Raw genomic sequence first — 16,761 nt, 5'->3', positions numbered from 1 at the left:
CAAACTGCTTACTCCGTACTGCTTACTGCCTACTATTGCTTATTTCTTTACATATGACAGGAAGTCTCAATAGGAAATTTAGCAACCTAGAGAAAATGATGCAAGTCTTGTGCTGAGTGACTACTCACTATCTGAGTCAAAACTCCCATCCTACCCCACCCCTCAAAAAGGAGAAGCTCAAATTCCCTCCTGATGCCCTCCTGATGTTTTGGTTTACTTGTTTTTTTCGGTGGGACTATTTTGTTGTTTTGCTTTATCAATATTTTTTCATCTATAGATTGTCAATCATTTATAAGCACATTAATAGATCACATCACATACAGCCTTGCTGAAAGCTCCTTAAAATAACATAACAACTGTAGAAATAACACAACAACTGTATGTGACACTGACATGTTTTAACTTATTAGGGTAAAGGTCATGTTAATTGGAAACTTTGGTTTGATAGATTCACTAGAATGTCTGTATTTCAAATGCAGAAATGACTGCTGACGTAAAAATGGATTTGCCAATTCCGCTCTCTCAAGACGACAGGAAGAACATTTCTCTGTTGGGCAAAAAAAATGTATACTGTTCATCACACTGTGGGCACTGCACGCTGTTCAAAGTCGTGTATCAAAGTTGTCCTCATATAGTCTGTCTAAGAACAAGGATGATAATAGGACCTGTATAGGACACGTCTGAACCTACCCCCAAACCATGAGCAAACGAAAACTGAGTAAGTTTTGTTTTTCTTAGTAAATGTCTCATTCGTAATCAATTCTACAGTATATAATAAGAAGGATCACAGAATGCAACAATCCTAGAGCTCTGGCTATTTTGTGAGTCAAAGTTAGGGAAAGGGAGGAGGCTCCTCATCTCTTAATGTGACTATTTGTAATGAATGAGTTCTATTGACTCTTGTTTCTCTGTCAGTTCACTCATTGTCTGCTGTTGCTCCACTTATAAAAACACTATTCAGGTTTATATGCTATTGTAAACAAAAACATAGATGGCTCATTGTTTTGTTTCAAATAGCATCTCAACTGAGCACTAAATGGAGACTGACCATGGCATACAATACAAAAACAGCTCTTACTAATACAAGCCAGCCTGCTATAGACAACAAAGTTATGTTTGTTGGTATTAGGTCATGTATTTGTGTGTGTGTGTGTGTGTGTGTGTGTGTGTGTGTGTGTGTGTGTGTGTGTGTGTGTGTGTGTGTGTGTGTGTGTGTGTGTGTGTGTGTGTGTGTGTGTGTGTGTGTGTGTGTGTGTGTGTGTGTGTGTGTGTGTGTGTGTGTGTGTGTGTGTGTGTGTGTGTGATTTGAAGTGTATAACGACAGTAGGTCATTATGTCATTTAAACTTGACCATCAGGACCAAAAACATAATTTGAAAATAATTTCAGTAAAGGAAATCCCTCTAATATTGTGCTGAAGATTAAAATCCTGATCAGATAGTAGCCTACATCTGTTACAGAATAACATGTTTATAGTTCTGCTTCCTCAAGTCTCCCTAGATAACACTCTCAGTGACAAAGATAGCCGTTCAGGTCCAGAGTACACCCCTCCTCTTGCCTAATGTGTCTCTGAAAAGTAAATAAAAGATTAAGCGTAAGGAAAATGATAGTATTCCTCCATTGTCTCCCCCAATTTCTCCCTCTCCCACTCCTTTTAACAGCCCCTGAGGAATCATATTTAGCTGGAAGCAGGCTAGAGGCATTCAATATGTCTGCATCAAGTTTTCATGCTCTAATGGGTCCGCAGGGAAGAAACATAATTAAACAACCACAGAGTTCAGCTCTCAGTTCAGAAATTAATCCGGTGAGGGATTCAGCATGTTCGGCTTGCATGTGAAAACATTCCAGGCATGACTGAGCAGAGAGTACACAAATAACATGATAAAAAATGAAGAGCGAAATCTCAACTCAAAGCACATACTCTACCATAGAACACCAATGTATCAGGATATCAAATGAGCCATGGCAACAGTGGATACAGTAAGGAAATCCTGCGCTCTCTCCCCAGGTCTCAAGTGGTTTGGAAGTCTCTCCAATCTCTCCATCCGCCGTTCGTCAGACAAGACAGACCCCAAGATAACCTCGAAGCCTGATGGGAGCCACAGTGACAAAACTTTGGGGGCCAGCTCAGTTGATGACATGGATACCTGCTTACACAGCCCGGGCTATGCTCGCTCCAGTGACATGTACACACACGTAGGTACCGTGGCTCGAAAGGAGAGGCAGAAAAGCAGCAAGGGGTCAAAGAAAAAAAGTAGTAGCAAAGGTCAGATCAGTGGAGGGCAGAGCCAGTGTCAGGATGGGGACTATGTACGAGATTCTCCTCTTCTGAGTGTCCTGTCTAGTACCCATCTTTCAGCTTTAGAGAAGTCATTGCCTGGTGGCCTTACAGGGAAAACACTGCCAGTGGTTCAGGCCCCCACTCACTCTCCCTCACCCAGCTGTGACACAGATACACTGCCATCCCGTAAAGGCTCACATGAAGTACCCAAGTCCTCAGCACTTAATAAACCCTCAGGAAATCAAGATCCACCATTGACATGTGAGGACCACTCAAGGGTCAATGCAGCCAGGACCAATGCTTGTGTGCCTGACCCTGCCACTATGCCTTCCTCCCAGAGCACTCAGTACTACTCTGACCCAGTGTCACCCACAGCGCTTACCAAGGACTTGTATGAGGTGATGGACCCTATAGCACAGGCGGTTCGCAGAGATACAGAGGAGAAGACACAAGATGATGGAAGCAGGACTCTGGGAGATTCACAGAGGATGGGGACATTTGACTGGTGAGAAACGGATTTATCATAACACAAGGGATGATATGTGTGTGAGATGAATTGATACATTATGTAACCTTTTATATATATTTTTTTCAAACAAAATATCAAAAATTGTATCTGTATCTCTGAATTCAAGAATTTGTAACTGACAGATATATGTTTTAAAGTCCGGAATGAACTCTAGTGCCATATATTATCCTGCAAAAGTGAAGTTGCATTAGCCAACATACACTGCAAAACCATGAAACGTGTGACGTGCTTATAACCTAAACGTTAGTGTTTAAAACTTAAACATCAGGCATTTCGATTTTTCAATAAGTGTTCTTCTAAACACAGGCGTTTAGAATGACTAAACATGACAGTCCGCTTTTTCCAGTGAGTTTCCAACCAAGAAAACACCTATTTTAAACACTACTGTTAAATTTCCCATCGTTCTGTTTAGAGTGCATTTAGTCGTTAGAAATTCCATGCCTTTTATTCAGATCAGTGTTAGGAATGTCTGTCACCTTACCTACATTCAGCACAACGGAACAGGACATTTGATTCAAGAAATATTTTCCATCGCGTGGTGTGTTGAGTTCATTTCAGTTAACTCTGAGTGAAAAAGAGGGGTCTGATTATCATATTTCCCAGCATGCTTTGTTGCAGGTTGATGTTTAGAATAGTTTGTTTTAATATCTGTGTTTCCTCATGCACATTGATCGATTGATTAATTGATCTTATACTATACAAAGATAAATAACTTAGATTTTTCTAAACTAATCCAATCTGCAAGGGGTTTTACTTATTGCACCTGTTACTGAGATGGTTGTTCCAGTTTAGATTTTCTAGTTTAGCTAGTTTTGATTTTGAAATACTGCACTATAGCAGTCATTCTGTGTGCAGGTTGTGGATGGTAAAATATTCAAATTCTTAGTAATCCTCCCTCTGGCTGGATTCCAATAGGAATTACGTGTTTGATGTGGGCCATGAACCAGGATTTTCTGACCACAATGTGGAGTATAACTAGACCATATGAAATGTGTTTGTGGTCATTAAGGACGCTTAATTACTCGTCTTTAAAATGGGATGTTCTCATAAACCTGAATTTGAAAGGTCTTGTAGAATAGCGAAACGATCATTCGACTCCGACAATAACATGCATGGGCCGAAGGTCCCTCCCCTGCACGGTTTTTGCGCGTGGACGAGAGCACCCTTTGCTCCCCTTGTAGTTCAGCTCAGCGCTATGACTTGAGATCGCTACACTGCTAGAGATGTCCGAAAGTCATGATATAGGCTACCGTTCGATTCCGTCTCGAGTATTCACTACCATGGGAATAAGGTGAGATGTCTATATTTCTTATGATAATACAATACCATCACTTCATTCTGGATGTACGTTTGATGGATAAGTTCAGGTTCTAGTTCATAGGTTGTTTATTGCCTGGACTGCATAGTCATGTTCTCTCTGAGCACTTTCGTTTGAAAACTGTTTTTTATGTTTTGGACATTGTAACATTCACATATGTTGCAGGTAATGTCATTGTTTTACATGGTAACATCTTGCAGTTGCAGCCTGCACACTGCACAAACAACTAATCCATCCTAGTTAATTATATTCATTGTCTGCATGATGTCCTGAAGTGACATACTTCCAGTATATCTTGATATACATGAATACATCTATTTTCTTATGAAACATTAATAAACCCTATTCGCATGAAATGTTCAGCTTCGGACAGTGAGCTCTGGGTTTAATGTCCTACAATAGCCTCGCCTATAGTGTCTGTCTGTCATTTGGGGAGCCTGGGATATGGGTTATGTAATGTGTATTGCTTAAGGAATTTGGATGTTTTCTTTCATTTCAGCGAAAGGATGACATTATTACTGCTCGTTGTCCAGTGAATGGCGACCATACAGTCTATGGCCGAGACTGACTTCTGATTGTCCTAACAGCTAGTGGAAGTAATTGATCTCTCAGCCAGTTGAACTTGACCTTATGTTCACTGACATTCCCCTAGGCCAGGGGTCCCCAATTACATTTAGCGGATGGTCGGGTCTGGAATATAGTTCTAAAACATTTTTACACTGCAAATTGACCACAAGAATCCCAAACAGATATAGTATTTGACAATAATCATTTAAAACCTTGACCACATTGCGATACGATCACATATGCCTCTCTATTTATGCGTGGGAATACTTTGGAACAGATTTCCTCAATTAAAATCACTTTGAGCTAATTTCCTGGTGATTTTGCAGCAATGTCCAAAAACAACAATCACTCCTGGGGGATCACCCGCATATTTGGGAACCCTGTCCTAGACATTATGTGCAGACCGGGATTATACTACATATTAGTCTATAGAAGAGAGGAAACAATATTGAGCGAAATGCCGCTGGTATAGATGAAAGTGAAAATGTGAAGGTTGGAAGTTCAGATCAAGGGTCATTTTACTCTATGCTGAGGTCAATAGACGGCTTGTCAGTAGTGATTCATTTTTCCTGATCAGCGGAAAAAAATCTCATATAAATTTCCAACAATTCTACACATTTTGCCATGAGTAGAGAAACTTTTGTCTTTTTTGAAGCACATTTTCAGCAATTCCACACATTTTGCCTTGACTTATGCGATGTTCATACGATATCTGGGTGACTTACAAAATCAATGGGGACCCACTGTAGGCCAGGAACCCTGGGCCCCTGCCCTTTGTGCCCGGTCGGTAATTACATTTACATTTAAGTAATTTAGCAGATAATTCAGCCATGATTACTACATGGTTTAGATAGCTGGCCAGACTAAGTTACCTAGCAATCTACAGTGTATAAAACATTAGCTGACATGGGCTAATTGAGTGACTGTCAGTGAGTGACATAATAAGAGGAAAACTGCTGATGCACTACCAAATTTAACAATTACTACCTTGTGTATTCTACTAGTCATACTCCCAACAGTAAGTTGAGACCCTGACTGAGTTCCCCCAGAAAACAGTGGTGGCGGGGTCCCCTAGTGGCCACGGGGCCTTGCGCTCAGTGCGTAGTCTGCGTATAGGCAGAGGTGGCACTGGTCAAGGGTCTTTAGTGTAAAGCTCTAAACTCTAGGACTCACTGAGGATGTAGCTTTCAGAGTCATGAGTGTGATCTGTGAAACCTCGCTCTTTCCTCGGTTTTGCTGACAATGACACTGCTCCATTATAAACCGTGTCATAAACTACTTACTGTGTCCTCCTTGTGTAGATGGGCAGTGTACAATGTTCAGTGTTTGCAGGTCATACTGTATGTGATTCTTCAAGGGGTTGTGTGTTTGTGTGCGTCTCCCCCCATACACAGCTGCCTCATGGCTGTTTGATGATGTTAGTTTATGCTGTAAATATGGATCTTCATCTAGGGAAACTCATCCGGCCAAGTACTGAATAGGGAGGCTCCTTAGCTCAAACTGAAATGGCGGTCAGAGGAGCTTGGCTTTATTAGGCATCATAGAAACATGGGAGATGAGTCTGGAGATTCTTCTTCTTGTCAGATAATGAAAGCTAGTTCTACTGCTGGTTTTTGTCATCATTATCTCAGTCTGTGTTATTGTAGTTCGGGACCCCTGTGGGCCATTTATGTGTGTTTGTTAGTGACTGTATCTTTAGCTGGAAGGAAGGGCTGGGGGGAAGAATGGTATGTTGGGGAGGACGAGGAGCAGCTGTGTGTGTGTGTGTGTGTGTGTGTGTGTGTGTGTGTGTGTGTGTGTGTGTGTGTGTGTGTGTGTGTGTGTGTGTGTGTGTGTGTGTGTGTGTGTGTGTGTGTGTGTGTGTGTGTGTGTGTGTGTGTGTGTGTGTGTGTGTGTGTGTGTGTGTGTGTGCGTGTGTGTGTGTGTGTGTGTGTGTGTGTGTGTGTGTGTGTGTGTGTGTGTGTGTGTGAGAGATTGAGATTGAGTTCATGGGAACAAGAGGTCATGTCTCTTGACAGTACTCTTGTGGAGACGTTCTGGCTGAGGAACAACAGAAAGTCCAAAGTGACACTTTTCAAAAGCTCCTGACATGCCTCACGTCTTCCACGATAGTTTTTGTTTAATGTCACCGGCTGTTGCTTGGAGTTGTCATATTAGTACATATCTTGGAGGTATTGCAGATTTGAACTCCTACTAGACTGTTATGCAATAGGCCTATTTCCCCCTAGCCGAGGCACATAGAAAAGTACATACACAGAGGACAAGGCCCTGAATGTTGAGCCATCACAATGAAGAACATACATTTCCATTCTAACATGATGTTTTCCCCCTCTCTCTTCCAGCCAATTGGATCCCATTGAAAGCAAAGGCGAATATGTGAAGGTAAGATCTTTTACCTCCTCCTCACTACTATTATGGATCGATTCATAATAAGTGGTCCTTTTGAGACGTTCTCTCGAACAACTCTGAGGTGCCTGTTTAGCATTGCAAAACAACAAAAAGGAGACTTGTTTACTTCTTCCTATAGAGTGTGTTGTTTTTAGAAGCCTCTCTCTTGCTGTGTTTGTGTGGAACCAGGAGAACTGTGATGGGGATCACAGTGTGCGCAGCGGTCAAGCTCTAATTGAATTAGGTTCGGTGACATAAAAGAGTTGGGAAGCATGCCCATTCCAGAGGAATAGTTTAGAGACGACTGTGTAACTGTGGGCAACTGAGCCTGATCTGGATATGACTGGTTATGCCTAGTGCAGATGGAAAGACTGAAGGAATTCAGATACATTCATTCATTGGATCCTCTAACTTTCCAACCATACAATTGATTCTACATTTTAAATCAACTTTATTTGATGCTTTATTTTATCAATATATATTACATGATATATCTAATCCCCCCCCCCCCAAAAAAAGTGACTTTCCAAAAAGCAAGACCACTTGCCAGCAGCATACCACCCTGCATCCCACTGCTGACCTACCTGTGAAGCTAAGTGGGGTTGGTCATAGTCAGTCCCTGGATGCGGGACCAGATGCTGCTGGAAGTGGTGTTGGAAGGCCAGTAGGAGGCACTCTTTCCTCTGGTCTAAAAACAAATCATAGGACAGTGATTGGGGACATTGTCCTATGTAAGGTGTTGTCTTTCAGATGGGATGTTAAACATGTGTCTTGACTGTCTGTGGTCACTGAAGATCCCATGGCATTATTGTAGGAGTTGGGTATTAAGCCTGGTGTCCTGGCTAAATTCCCAATCTGACTGTCAATCATTCAATTTGTATTTAAAATTAACACTTCCCTCCTTGAAATGCTAAATTATCTTGATGCAACAAACCGGTATGTTATTAATTCAATCCAAAGTATTCATGAGATCTGTAGGTGTCCTCTTCATTTTGTAAGTGTTTTTGGAGCAATGTCAATCAGTCCATGGGACTAACCATTAAACAGAGGGGAATGTTGTTTGAGAAAACACACCTACTGTAGTTGAAGGCTTGGGAAGGGAACAGTCGTTAGGACCAGCAGATCCGCCCATTTAAAATGAATTCCAAGAAACATTTATACAAGTGGTGATTGGAGGGTCAGGGTGCTTGATCTACTTTGTCTGGGAGACTGTGTGTAAATAGGTGACAGCTTGGCTGACTAATGGCTAAGCTACACAATAACGTTACCGCAACAACCTGCCCAAGACTGTGCTCTGGTGACATGCCAGTGTGGGAATGCCTGACTTCTGTTCTCTAACCTTCCCTGCTTCACTCCATCTCCTGAATTTCACAACAGACTAACCGGGGGAAACAAAGTGACTTGTTTCCACTGTCTGGTCTGAATCTACGCAGAGGCTGTAACTGTTGTTTCACAGGGTTTATGAAGTTGAAATGTTGTTTTTTTCAACTGTTCTCTACGTCTTACCTTTGCTTCCTATGTCATTTAAGTTCTCCAAGGAGAGGTTCTGGTTGGACGTCCCATCTGAGAAGCTGCGCAGGGAGCTGGAGGAAGAGCTGAAACTAAGCAGCACCAACCTGTTGAGCCATGGCTGGTATCATGGACACATCCCCTGGGAGGTGAGGCTCCCCTGCTCCCTCAAACATCTAGACATACTTATGTGCACGTACACACGCATGACATTCGTAGTAATCTCGAGCTCTACTTAACTGATGTGTCCTTTGACTGGCAGGTGTCAGAGACTCTGGTGTTGCACCATGGGGACTTCCTCATCCGAGACTCTCTCTCCAGCCTGGAAGACTATGTGCTGACCAACCGCTGGAACCACCATACCCTGCACTTCCTAATAAGCAAGGTCCTGCTTCAGACCAGTGAGACCTACACCCGGGTCCAGTACACCCTGGAGGGAGAGGCCTTCGACTCCGTGCCTGCTTTGGTTCACTTCTACGTGGGGAACAGGATGGTTTTGACTCAGCAGAGTGGGGCTCAGATCCACAGTCCCGTTAATCGTACTTTACCACTACACTACTTGGAGGCAGCCTTCCCTCTGGCCAACCACAAGGGCTATCTGAACTCTCCCACCTGTCAGAAAGGGGCTCTGGTCAAGACCCAGAGTGGGAATGGGATGGACAAGATCTGCCCGCTTAGGTGAGACTGGTTCTCATCTGCACTGTCCTCTGCTCTTTTGACTACAACACCAGTTTGTCTGTGAGCAGTGCTTTTTTGCTGTGCTTCAAATATAGCTTGTTGATTTTGACTAAAGGTGTGTGTGTGTGTGTGTGTGTGTGTGTGTGTGTGTGTGTGTGTGTGTGTGTGTGTGTGTGTGTGTGTGTGTGTGTGTGTGTGTGTGTGTGTGTGTGTGTGTGTGTGTGTGTGTGTGTGTGTGTGCGCGCAGCCCTTCTACTGTTCACCACAGGGAGGCGGTCAGGAGCTGTAGCTTCAATATGGATCAGATTGAGAAAATCCATCAACCCTCTTCACCTATTGGAGAGAACCTTCTCTCTTCACCATTTAGTGAGTATGGGGTTCTTTTTGTACAGCAAAGCATCACAAGCACATGATCAAATATCTGCACTGTGAGAGTGCCACACAAAAACTCTTCAATTGCTTCCCAGTGACTTAAGTTTCAAATTAAACACTTCCATAGGAAAGGACTGACAATATGAATTTGATTTTCAACCCTTATTTTATGAAGTGTGACAGAGTGTGACATTGTGTAACTCATTATTGTGAATTTCCTCTACTTGTATCTGAAGTCACCCAGCAGCCCAGGAGTCCACGTGTCATCCGAGTGCCAGAGGTGGCTCCCTCCCCATCTGTCTCCAGATGCTACAGCAGCAGCACCCCTCAACCCTCACCCTCACCCAACAACAACACACAACAGACCACCAGAGCCCAGGCCTCACCAACCCACATATATCTGACTCCAGACACAGACAGCAGCTACAGTCAGCTCTGTCCTGCCACCCCACCAGCTCAGAGTTATGTGAAGCGGCTGTGTACGGAGGAGGAGGAGGATGAGGAACAAAGTGTTGTAGACCCTGTGAAGGAGGAGAATGTGTATGAGGTCCCTATAGTGGAAACAGCCTCTGCCTTCATGCCTAGTAGGTACCAGTCCCCACTGATGCCCAAGGAGAACAGGCCCCTGGAGGTGGGGGTGCTGAGGAGGGTCAAGGAGCTGCTAGCTCAGGTGGATGCCAAGACAGTGGCTAAACACATCACCAAGGCTGACTGCATGGTACTGACACACACACACACACTCCCTCCCTCATTGCACAACCCAAACCTATCCTTTTCTTACCATGTCTCTGGTCCTCAGGTCGCCAGAATATTGAACGTGACTCCGGAGATGCAGAGGAAGATGGGTGTAAGTTCTGGGATGGAGCTACTGACCCTCCCGCACGGTCACCAACTCCGTCTGGACCTGCTGGAAAGGTGAGGACTGGCATTACTTTTCACATTACTTCACACACTTTTTGGTTCTTCAGATTTTTGGGTATTTCTGTGTCAGCTTCCTTGTATTTCTAAGTTCACCAGTTTAATTAATGGCTTTGTAAAGTCTCTGTTTTCTCTGTGCCTCGACTATCCCTCTATCATCCAGGTTCCAGACCATGTCCATCATGCTAGCTGTGGAGGTGCTGGGCTGTACAGGCAGCACTGAGGAGAGAGCTTCCCTGCTGCACAAAACCATCCAAATGGCTGCTGAGCTCAAGAGCAACCTGGGAAACATGTTTGGCTTCGCCGCCATTATGAAAACCTTAGAGCTGCCACAGGTACAGCACATACGAATGGGCATTGAAACTGCAAAGTTACTCATACATAACTACTGTAACTAGTATGTGGAGCAGGTTACATTTAGGGGAGGTAAAGCATGAGTTATACTGATCAGTGCATTTATGAGAAATTATCTTCTTTGCCTCTTAGATCTGCCGTCTGGAGCAGACGTGGATGGTGTTACGCCAGCGACACACAGAGGGCGCTATCCTCTATGAGAAAACCTTGAAGCCTTTCATGAAGCGCATGAACGATGGGAAAGGTACTTCATCCTAATTTATCCCCAATGACATTCAGCCTACATTCCCTAAATAGTCTCCTTTTAACTAGAGCCTAGCGAATAGGGTGCCATTTTTGACACACGCATTGTTTCACCCCCTAAAAGCAGTGAATGCAAATATTGACCTTAGTGAGAGTATACAGTGTGTCAAATGCAATGCCTAATAGACCTCTTCCTCTCCTCTCTTTCCAAGAGAGCTGTGCATTCTCTAACACATCTTTCCCGCACGTGGTGCCCCTCCTATCCCTCCTGGAGAAAAGTGTGGCGGTGGTGGATGGGGCAGAGCCTTGGGAGACGGTGGAAGCGGGGATGGATGTGGTGATGAGTCATCTGGCGGCGGCACGTACCATGGCACAGCTGGGGGGCAACTACTGCGCCAACGCAGAGAAAAAGCTACAGGGTGGGAGGAAGTCTTTGTACTATGTTCACCAAAACTATATTGAGTTACAGACCAAAACCATGTTGAGATACGGACTAAAACCATGTTGAGATACAGACCACAACCATGTTGAGATACAGACCAAAACCATGTTGAGATACAGACCAAAACCATGTTGAGATACAGACCAAAACCATGTTGACATACAGACCACATCTATGTTGAGATACATACCACAGCCATGTTGAGATACATACCACAACCATGTTGAGATACAGACCACAACCATGTTGAGATGCAGACCACAACCATGTTGAGATACAGACCACAGGCATGTTGAGATACAGACCACAACCATGTTGAGATACAGACCACAACCATGTTGAGATACAGACCACAGCCATGGTGAGATGCAGACCACAGCCATGGTGAGATACAGACCACAACCATGTTGAGATACAGACCACAGCCATGTTGAGATACAGACCACAACCATGTTGAGATACAGACCACAACCATGTTGAGATACAGACCACAGCCATGGTGAGATGCAGACCACAACCATGTTGGGATGCAGACCACAGCCATGTTGAGATGCAGACCACAGCCATGTTGAGATGCAGACCACAACCATGATGAGATGCAGACCACAACCATGATGAGATGTAGACCACAACCATGTTGAGATACAGACCAAAACCATATTGAGATACAGACCAAAACCATATTGAGATGCAGACCACAACTATGTTGAGATACAGACTACAACCATGTTGACATACAGACTACAACCATGTTGAGATACAGACTAAATCCATGATGAGATACAGACCACAACCATGTTGAGATACAGACCAAAACCATATTGAGATACAGACCAAAACCATATTGAGATGCAGACCACAACTATGTTGAGATACAGACTACAACCATGTTGACATACAGACTACAACCATGATGAGATACAGACTAAATCCATGATGAGATACAGACCACAACCATGTTGAGATACAGACTAAATCCATGTTGAGATACAAACTAAATCCATGTTGAGATACAGACCACAACCATGTTGAGATACAGACCACAACCATGTTGAGATATAGACCACAACCATGTTGATACAGACCAAAACCATGTTGAGATACAGACCACAGCCATGTTGAGATACAGACCAAAACCATGTTGAGATATAGACCACAACCATGTTGATACAGACCAAAACCATGTTGAGATACAGACCACAGCCATGTTGAGATACAGACCAAAACCATGTTGAGATACAGACCACAACCATGTTGAGATACAGACCAAAACCATGTTGAGATACAGACTAAATCCATGTTGAGATACAGACTAAATCCATGTTGAGATACAGACCAAAACCATGTTGACATACAGACCACAACCATGTTGAGATACAGACTAAATCCATGTTGAGATACAGACTAAATCCATGTTGAGATACAGACCAAAACCATGTTGAGATACAGACTAAATCCATGTTGAGATACAGACTAAATCCATGTTGAGATACAGACCACAACCATGTTGAGATACAGACTAAATCCATGTTGAGATACAGACTAAATCCATGTTGAGATACAAACTAAATCCATGTTGAGATACAGACCACAACCATGATGAGATATAGACCACAACTATGTTGATACAGACCAAAACCATGTTGAGATACAGACCACAGCCATGTTGAGATACAGACCAAAACCATGTTGAGATATAGACCACAACCATGTTGATACAGACCAAAACCATGTTGAGATACAGACCACAGCCATGTTGAGATACAGACCAAAACCATGTTGAGATACAGACTAAATCCATGTTGAGATACAGACTAAATCCATGTTGAGATACAGACCACAATCATGTTGATACAGACCAAAAACATGTTGAGATATAGACCACAACCATGTTGAGATATAGACCAACACCATGTTGATACAGACTAAATTCTTGAGATAGACTAAATCCATGTTGAGATACAGACTAAAACCATGTTGAGATACAGACTAAAACCGTGTTGTGAAATTAAGTATTTCGTAAAGGTTTGCCACCACGACACCAACACAATTTACCACATATGAACAAATTCAATATGTATTAGTGAGGCTTCAATGGTGATCTCTTTATGTTGTGTGTTGTGTTCATACAGGTTTCCAGGAGCAAGCTGAGGTTCTAGAACTCTTCCTCACAGAGTTCCAGATGAGGTTGCTGTGGGGGAGTCGGGGGGCGGGGGAGAACCAGGCAGAGCGATACACCAAGTTTGACCAGGTGTTGACCGCCCTGTCCAACAAACTGGAGCCCCCCCATTCGGCACAGTGACCTTTAACCCCAACCCACATTGGACTTTAATGGGTCTTTGTCTTGCCTTTGTCTCTTGAAATGAGAAGCAACTCCAGTCAAGTACTCCGTGTTAACTGACATGGTTGTACCAGCAAGACTGAGTCAGGACATTTTTTTTTTGCCTTTATGGTTCTCTTGAGAGATGCTATGATATGGCTTAAATTCATGGTTCTGGGCAATAAGGTAGGCTACTAATGCTGCTTTATCATTTCACATAAAAATGTGCTTCACTACACAGACTTGTGCTGTGAAATAGTCAACAGAGAATCATGCTGTTAGCATATGGCCAGTTCAGGGTTGCTGCTGCTCCTTTCAATATCAAATATCACTGTTATAAAAGTGAAGACCAGCCTTGCACAGAGTGCAAAGGTCTCACTGCCCTTCCCGTAATGCCCATGAGGCTGTGCCTTATGTGTGAGAATAATCTGAAGGAGATTTGGTCAATCCTTTGCCAGGATCAATAAATGTTGCTCTTGTATGTTATAATAAGCCTGCTTATGAAGGCTGTGCCTTACGAGACTAACTAGCTGATAACAAGAAGGGAATTTTGTTCTTTGCTCAGTAGCATTGTATCTGTTACATTAACCATGGCACACAGAGGATGAAGAGTGCACTTCAGACAGGTAATATTCATGGTCAATCAACACATGCATTTCAAAACCTATTTAGCACATCATAGTCATCTCTGTGTGTACACTAAATTATACGCTAACATTACTTACATTAAGCAGAACATTTACTTGCTTATAACTTATTATAAGGCAATAAGTTTGTAATATATGTAGCAAAAGTGTTCAAAAATGAATAATGCCACTCGTATTTGTTGTTGTCCTAGTTCTGTGATCAGTGACGAGAGACAAGAAAACCAACCACTCAATCATGTATGATACTGTATACGTCACTATGCAATACATATTTACTGTTGGTGCTATTCACAAAAATGGGTCTTTAACGTGTGTTTAGCATTAGTGTATTTTATCACGAATTTGATCAAGCTGGTACTACATCAGAACATGCTTTGATAGGGTCAGTTATCAAACAATGCACTGATCTTAGTTCCAAAAGGTGCAAGTTATTTAATGATATGTTTGGAATCTAAGCCTATTTGTCAATGTATTCAACGTAAATGCAATGGATATATTGACTGACCTGACTATATGACATATGTAATATAATTTAATAAAAATCATTTATTGGTGTTGGAACACATCTTTGTTACACAAAGTCAACATTAGGAAGTTATCACACCAACAGTCACATTTTATTGTCATCATAATGTGCTTACCTTGCAGTGGCGGTCGGTGCCGATTAAGATGAGGGAGACTATTTTTCTTATGAGCATGGCCTTTATTACAGCATATTGGATGACTCATTCATATTCCATTCACCCAACTCAATGTAACATTGATAGGTTTAGGTTAATACATATATCCATCATGAGGTTGCGACAACCTAGCCTATGAATTAAAGTTTACAACGTAGGTGCACAGGTTGAGAGAAGATTGAGTAATCAAGGTGACACAGTGACACATTCAATACCGCCTTAAACTCTTGCCTGCATCCAGTTGATTTAGGGTGTAATCATTAGTCCAACAGTTGCAAATGAGAGTTTCTATTGGACAAATTCAGTTTCTATTGGACAAATGTAAGAAATGGTTTTCAACAGAATGGGCAGGATGAATACACCCCATGATCACTTTGCTTGTTAATTCCTTCTCTCATCTGTGACCAGACGCCTCACAAGTCCTCAACTGGCAGCTTCATTAAATAGTACCCGCAAAACACCAGTCTCAACGTCAACAGTGAAGGTGCGACTCCGGGATGCTGGCCTTCTAGGCAGAGTTGCAAAGAAAAAGCCATATCTCAGACTGGCCAATAAAAAGAAAAGATTAAGATGGGCAAAAGAACAGACACTTGACATAGGAACTCACTGTTGACGTCGAGACTGGTGTTTTGACCAGGTTTGCACACACTGCAGCAGGGATTTTGGCCCACTCCTCCATACAGACCTTCTCCAGATCCTTCAGGTTTCGTGGCTGTTGCTGGGCAATACGGACTTTCAGCTCCCTCCAAAGATGTTCTATTGGGTTCAGGTCTGGAGACTGGCTAGGCCACTACAGGACCTTGAGATGCTTCTTACGGAGCATCTCTGGCTGTGTGTTTCGGGTCGTTGTCATGCTGGAAGACCCAGCCACGACCCATCTTCAATGCTCTTACTGAGGGAAGGAGGTTGTTGGCCAAGATCTCACGATACAAGGCCCCATCCATCCTCCCCTCAATACGGTGCAGTCGTCCTGTCCCCTTTGCAGAAAAGCATCCCTAAAGAATGATGTTTCCACCTCCATGCTTCACGGTTGGGATGGTGTTCTTGGGGTTGTACTCATCCTTCTTCCTCCAAACACGGCGAGTGGAGTTTAGATCAAAAAGCTCAATTTTTGTCTCATCAGACCACATGACCTACTCCCATTCCTCCTCTGGAACATCCAGATGGTCATTGGCAAACTTCAGATGGGCCTGGACATGCGCTGGCTTGAGCAGGGGACCTTGCTTGTGCTGCAGGGTTTTAATCCGTAGTGTGTTAATAATGGTTTTCTTTGAGACTGTGGTCCCAGCTCTCTTCAGGTCATTGACCAGGTCCTGCCATGTAGTTCTGGGCTGATCCCTCACCTTCCTCATTGATGCCCCACGAGGTGAGATCTTGCATGGAGCCCCAAACCGAGGGTGATTGACCGTCATCTTGAACTTCTTCCATTTTCTAATAATTGTGCCAACAGTTGTTGCCTTCTCACCAAGCTGCTTGCCTATTGTCCTGTATCCCATAACAGCCTTGTGCAAGTCCA

At 43.2% G+C, this 16,761-nt stretch overlaps 1 protein-coding gene across 2 annotated transcripts; it reads left to right on the top strand.

The window, feature by feature from the left end:
* Positions 1–564: 564 nt before the first annotated feature.
* On the top strand, positions 565–15,119 carry LOC124036126 (SH2 domain-containing protein 3C-like). Of its 2 annotated transcripts, XM_046350281.1 has the most exons (12): positions 565–718; positions 2,008–2,785; positions 7,037–7,076; positions 8,612–8,740; positions 8,854–9,269; positions 9,517–9,635; positions 9,878–10,359; positions 10,441–10,556; positions 10,723–10,894; positions 11,046–11,157; positions 11,369–11,575; positions 13,731–15,119. In XM_046350281.1, exons 1-12 carry the CDS (start codon positions 700–702, stop codon positions 13,898–13,900), a joined length of 2,760 nt encoding a protein of 919 aa, XP_046206237.1. In that variant the 5' UTR covers positions 565–699; the 3' UTR covers positions 13,901–15,119. The 2 variants fall into 2 exon arrangements, with proteins under 2 accessions (XP_046206237.1, XP_046206238.1); XM_046350282.1 differs by lacking the exons at positions 565–718; positions 2,008–2,785 and adding an exon at positions 3,906–4,100.
* The last annotated feature ends 1,642 nt before the right edge of the window (positions 15,120–16,761 follow it).

This window comes from Oncorhynchus gorbuscha, linkage group LG05 (assembly GCF_021184085.1).
Source record: "Oncorhynchus gorbuscha isolate QuinsamMale2020 ecotype Even-year linkage group LG05, OgorEven_v1.0, whole genome shotgun sequence".
Lineage (NCBI taxonomy): Eukaryota > Metazoa > Chordata > Actinopteri > Salmoniformes > Salmonidae > Oncorhynchus > Oncorhynchus gorbuscha.
The sequence above is the reverse complement of the archived record's forward strand: the minus strand, read 5'-3'. Positions and strand labels throughout refer to the sequence as shown.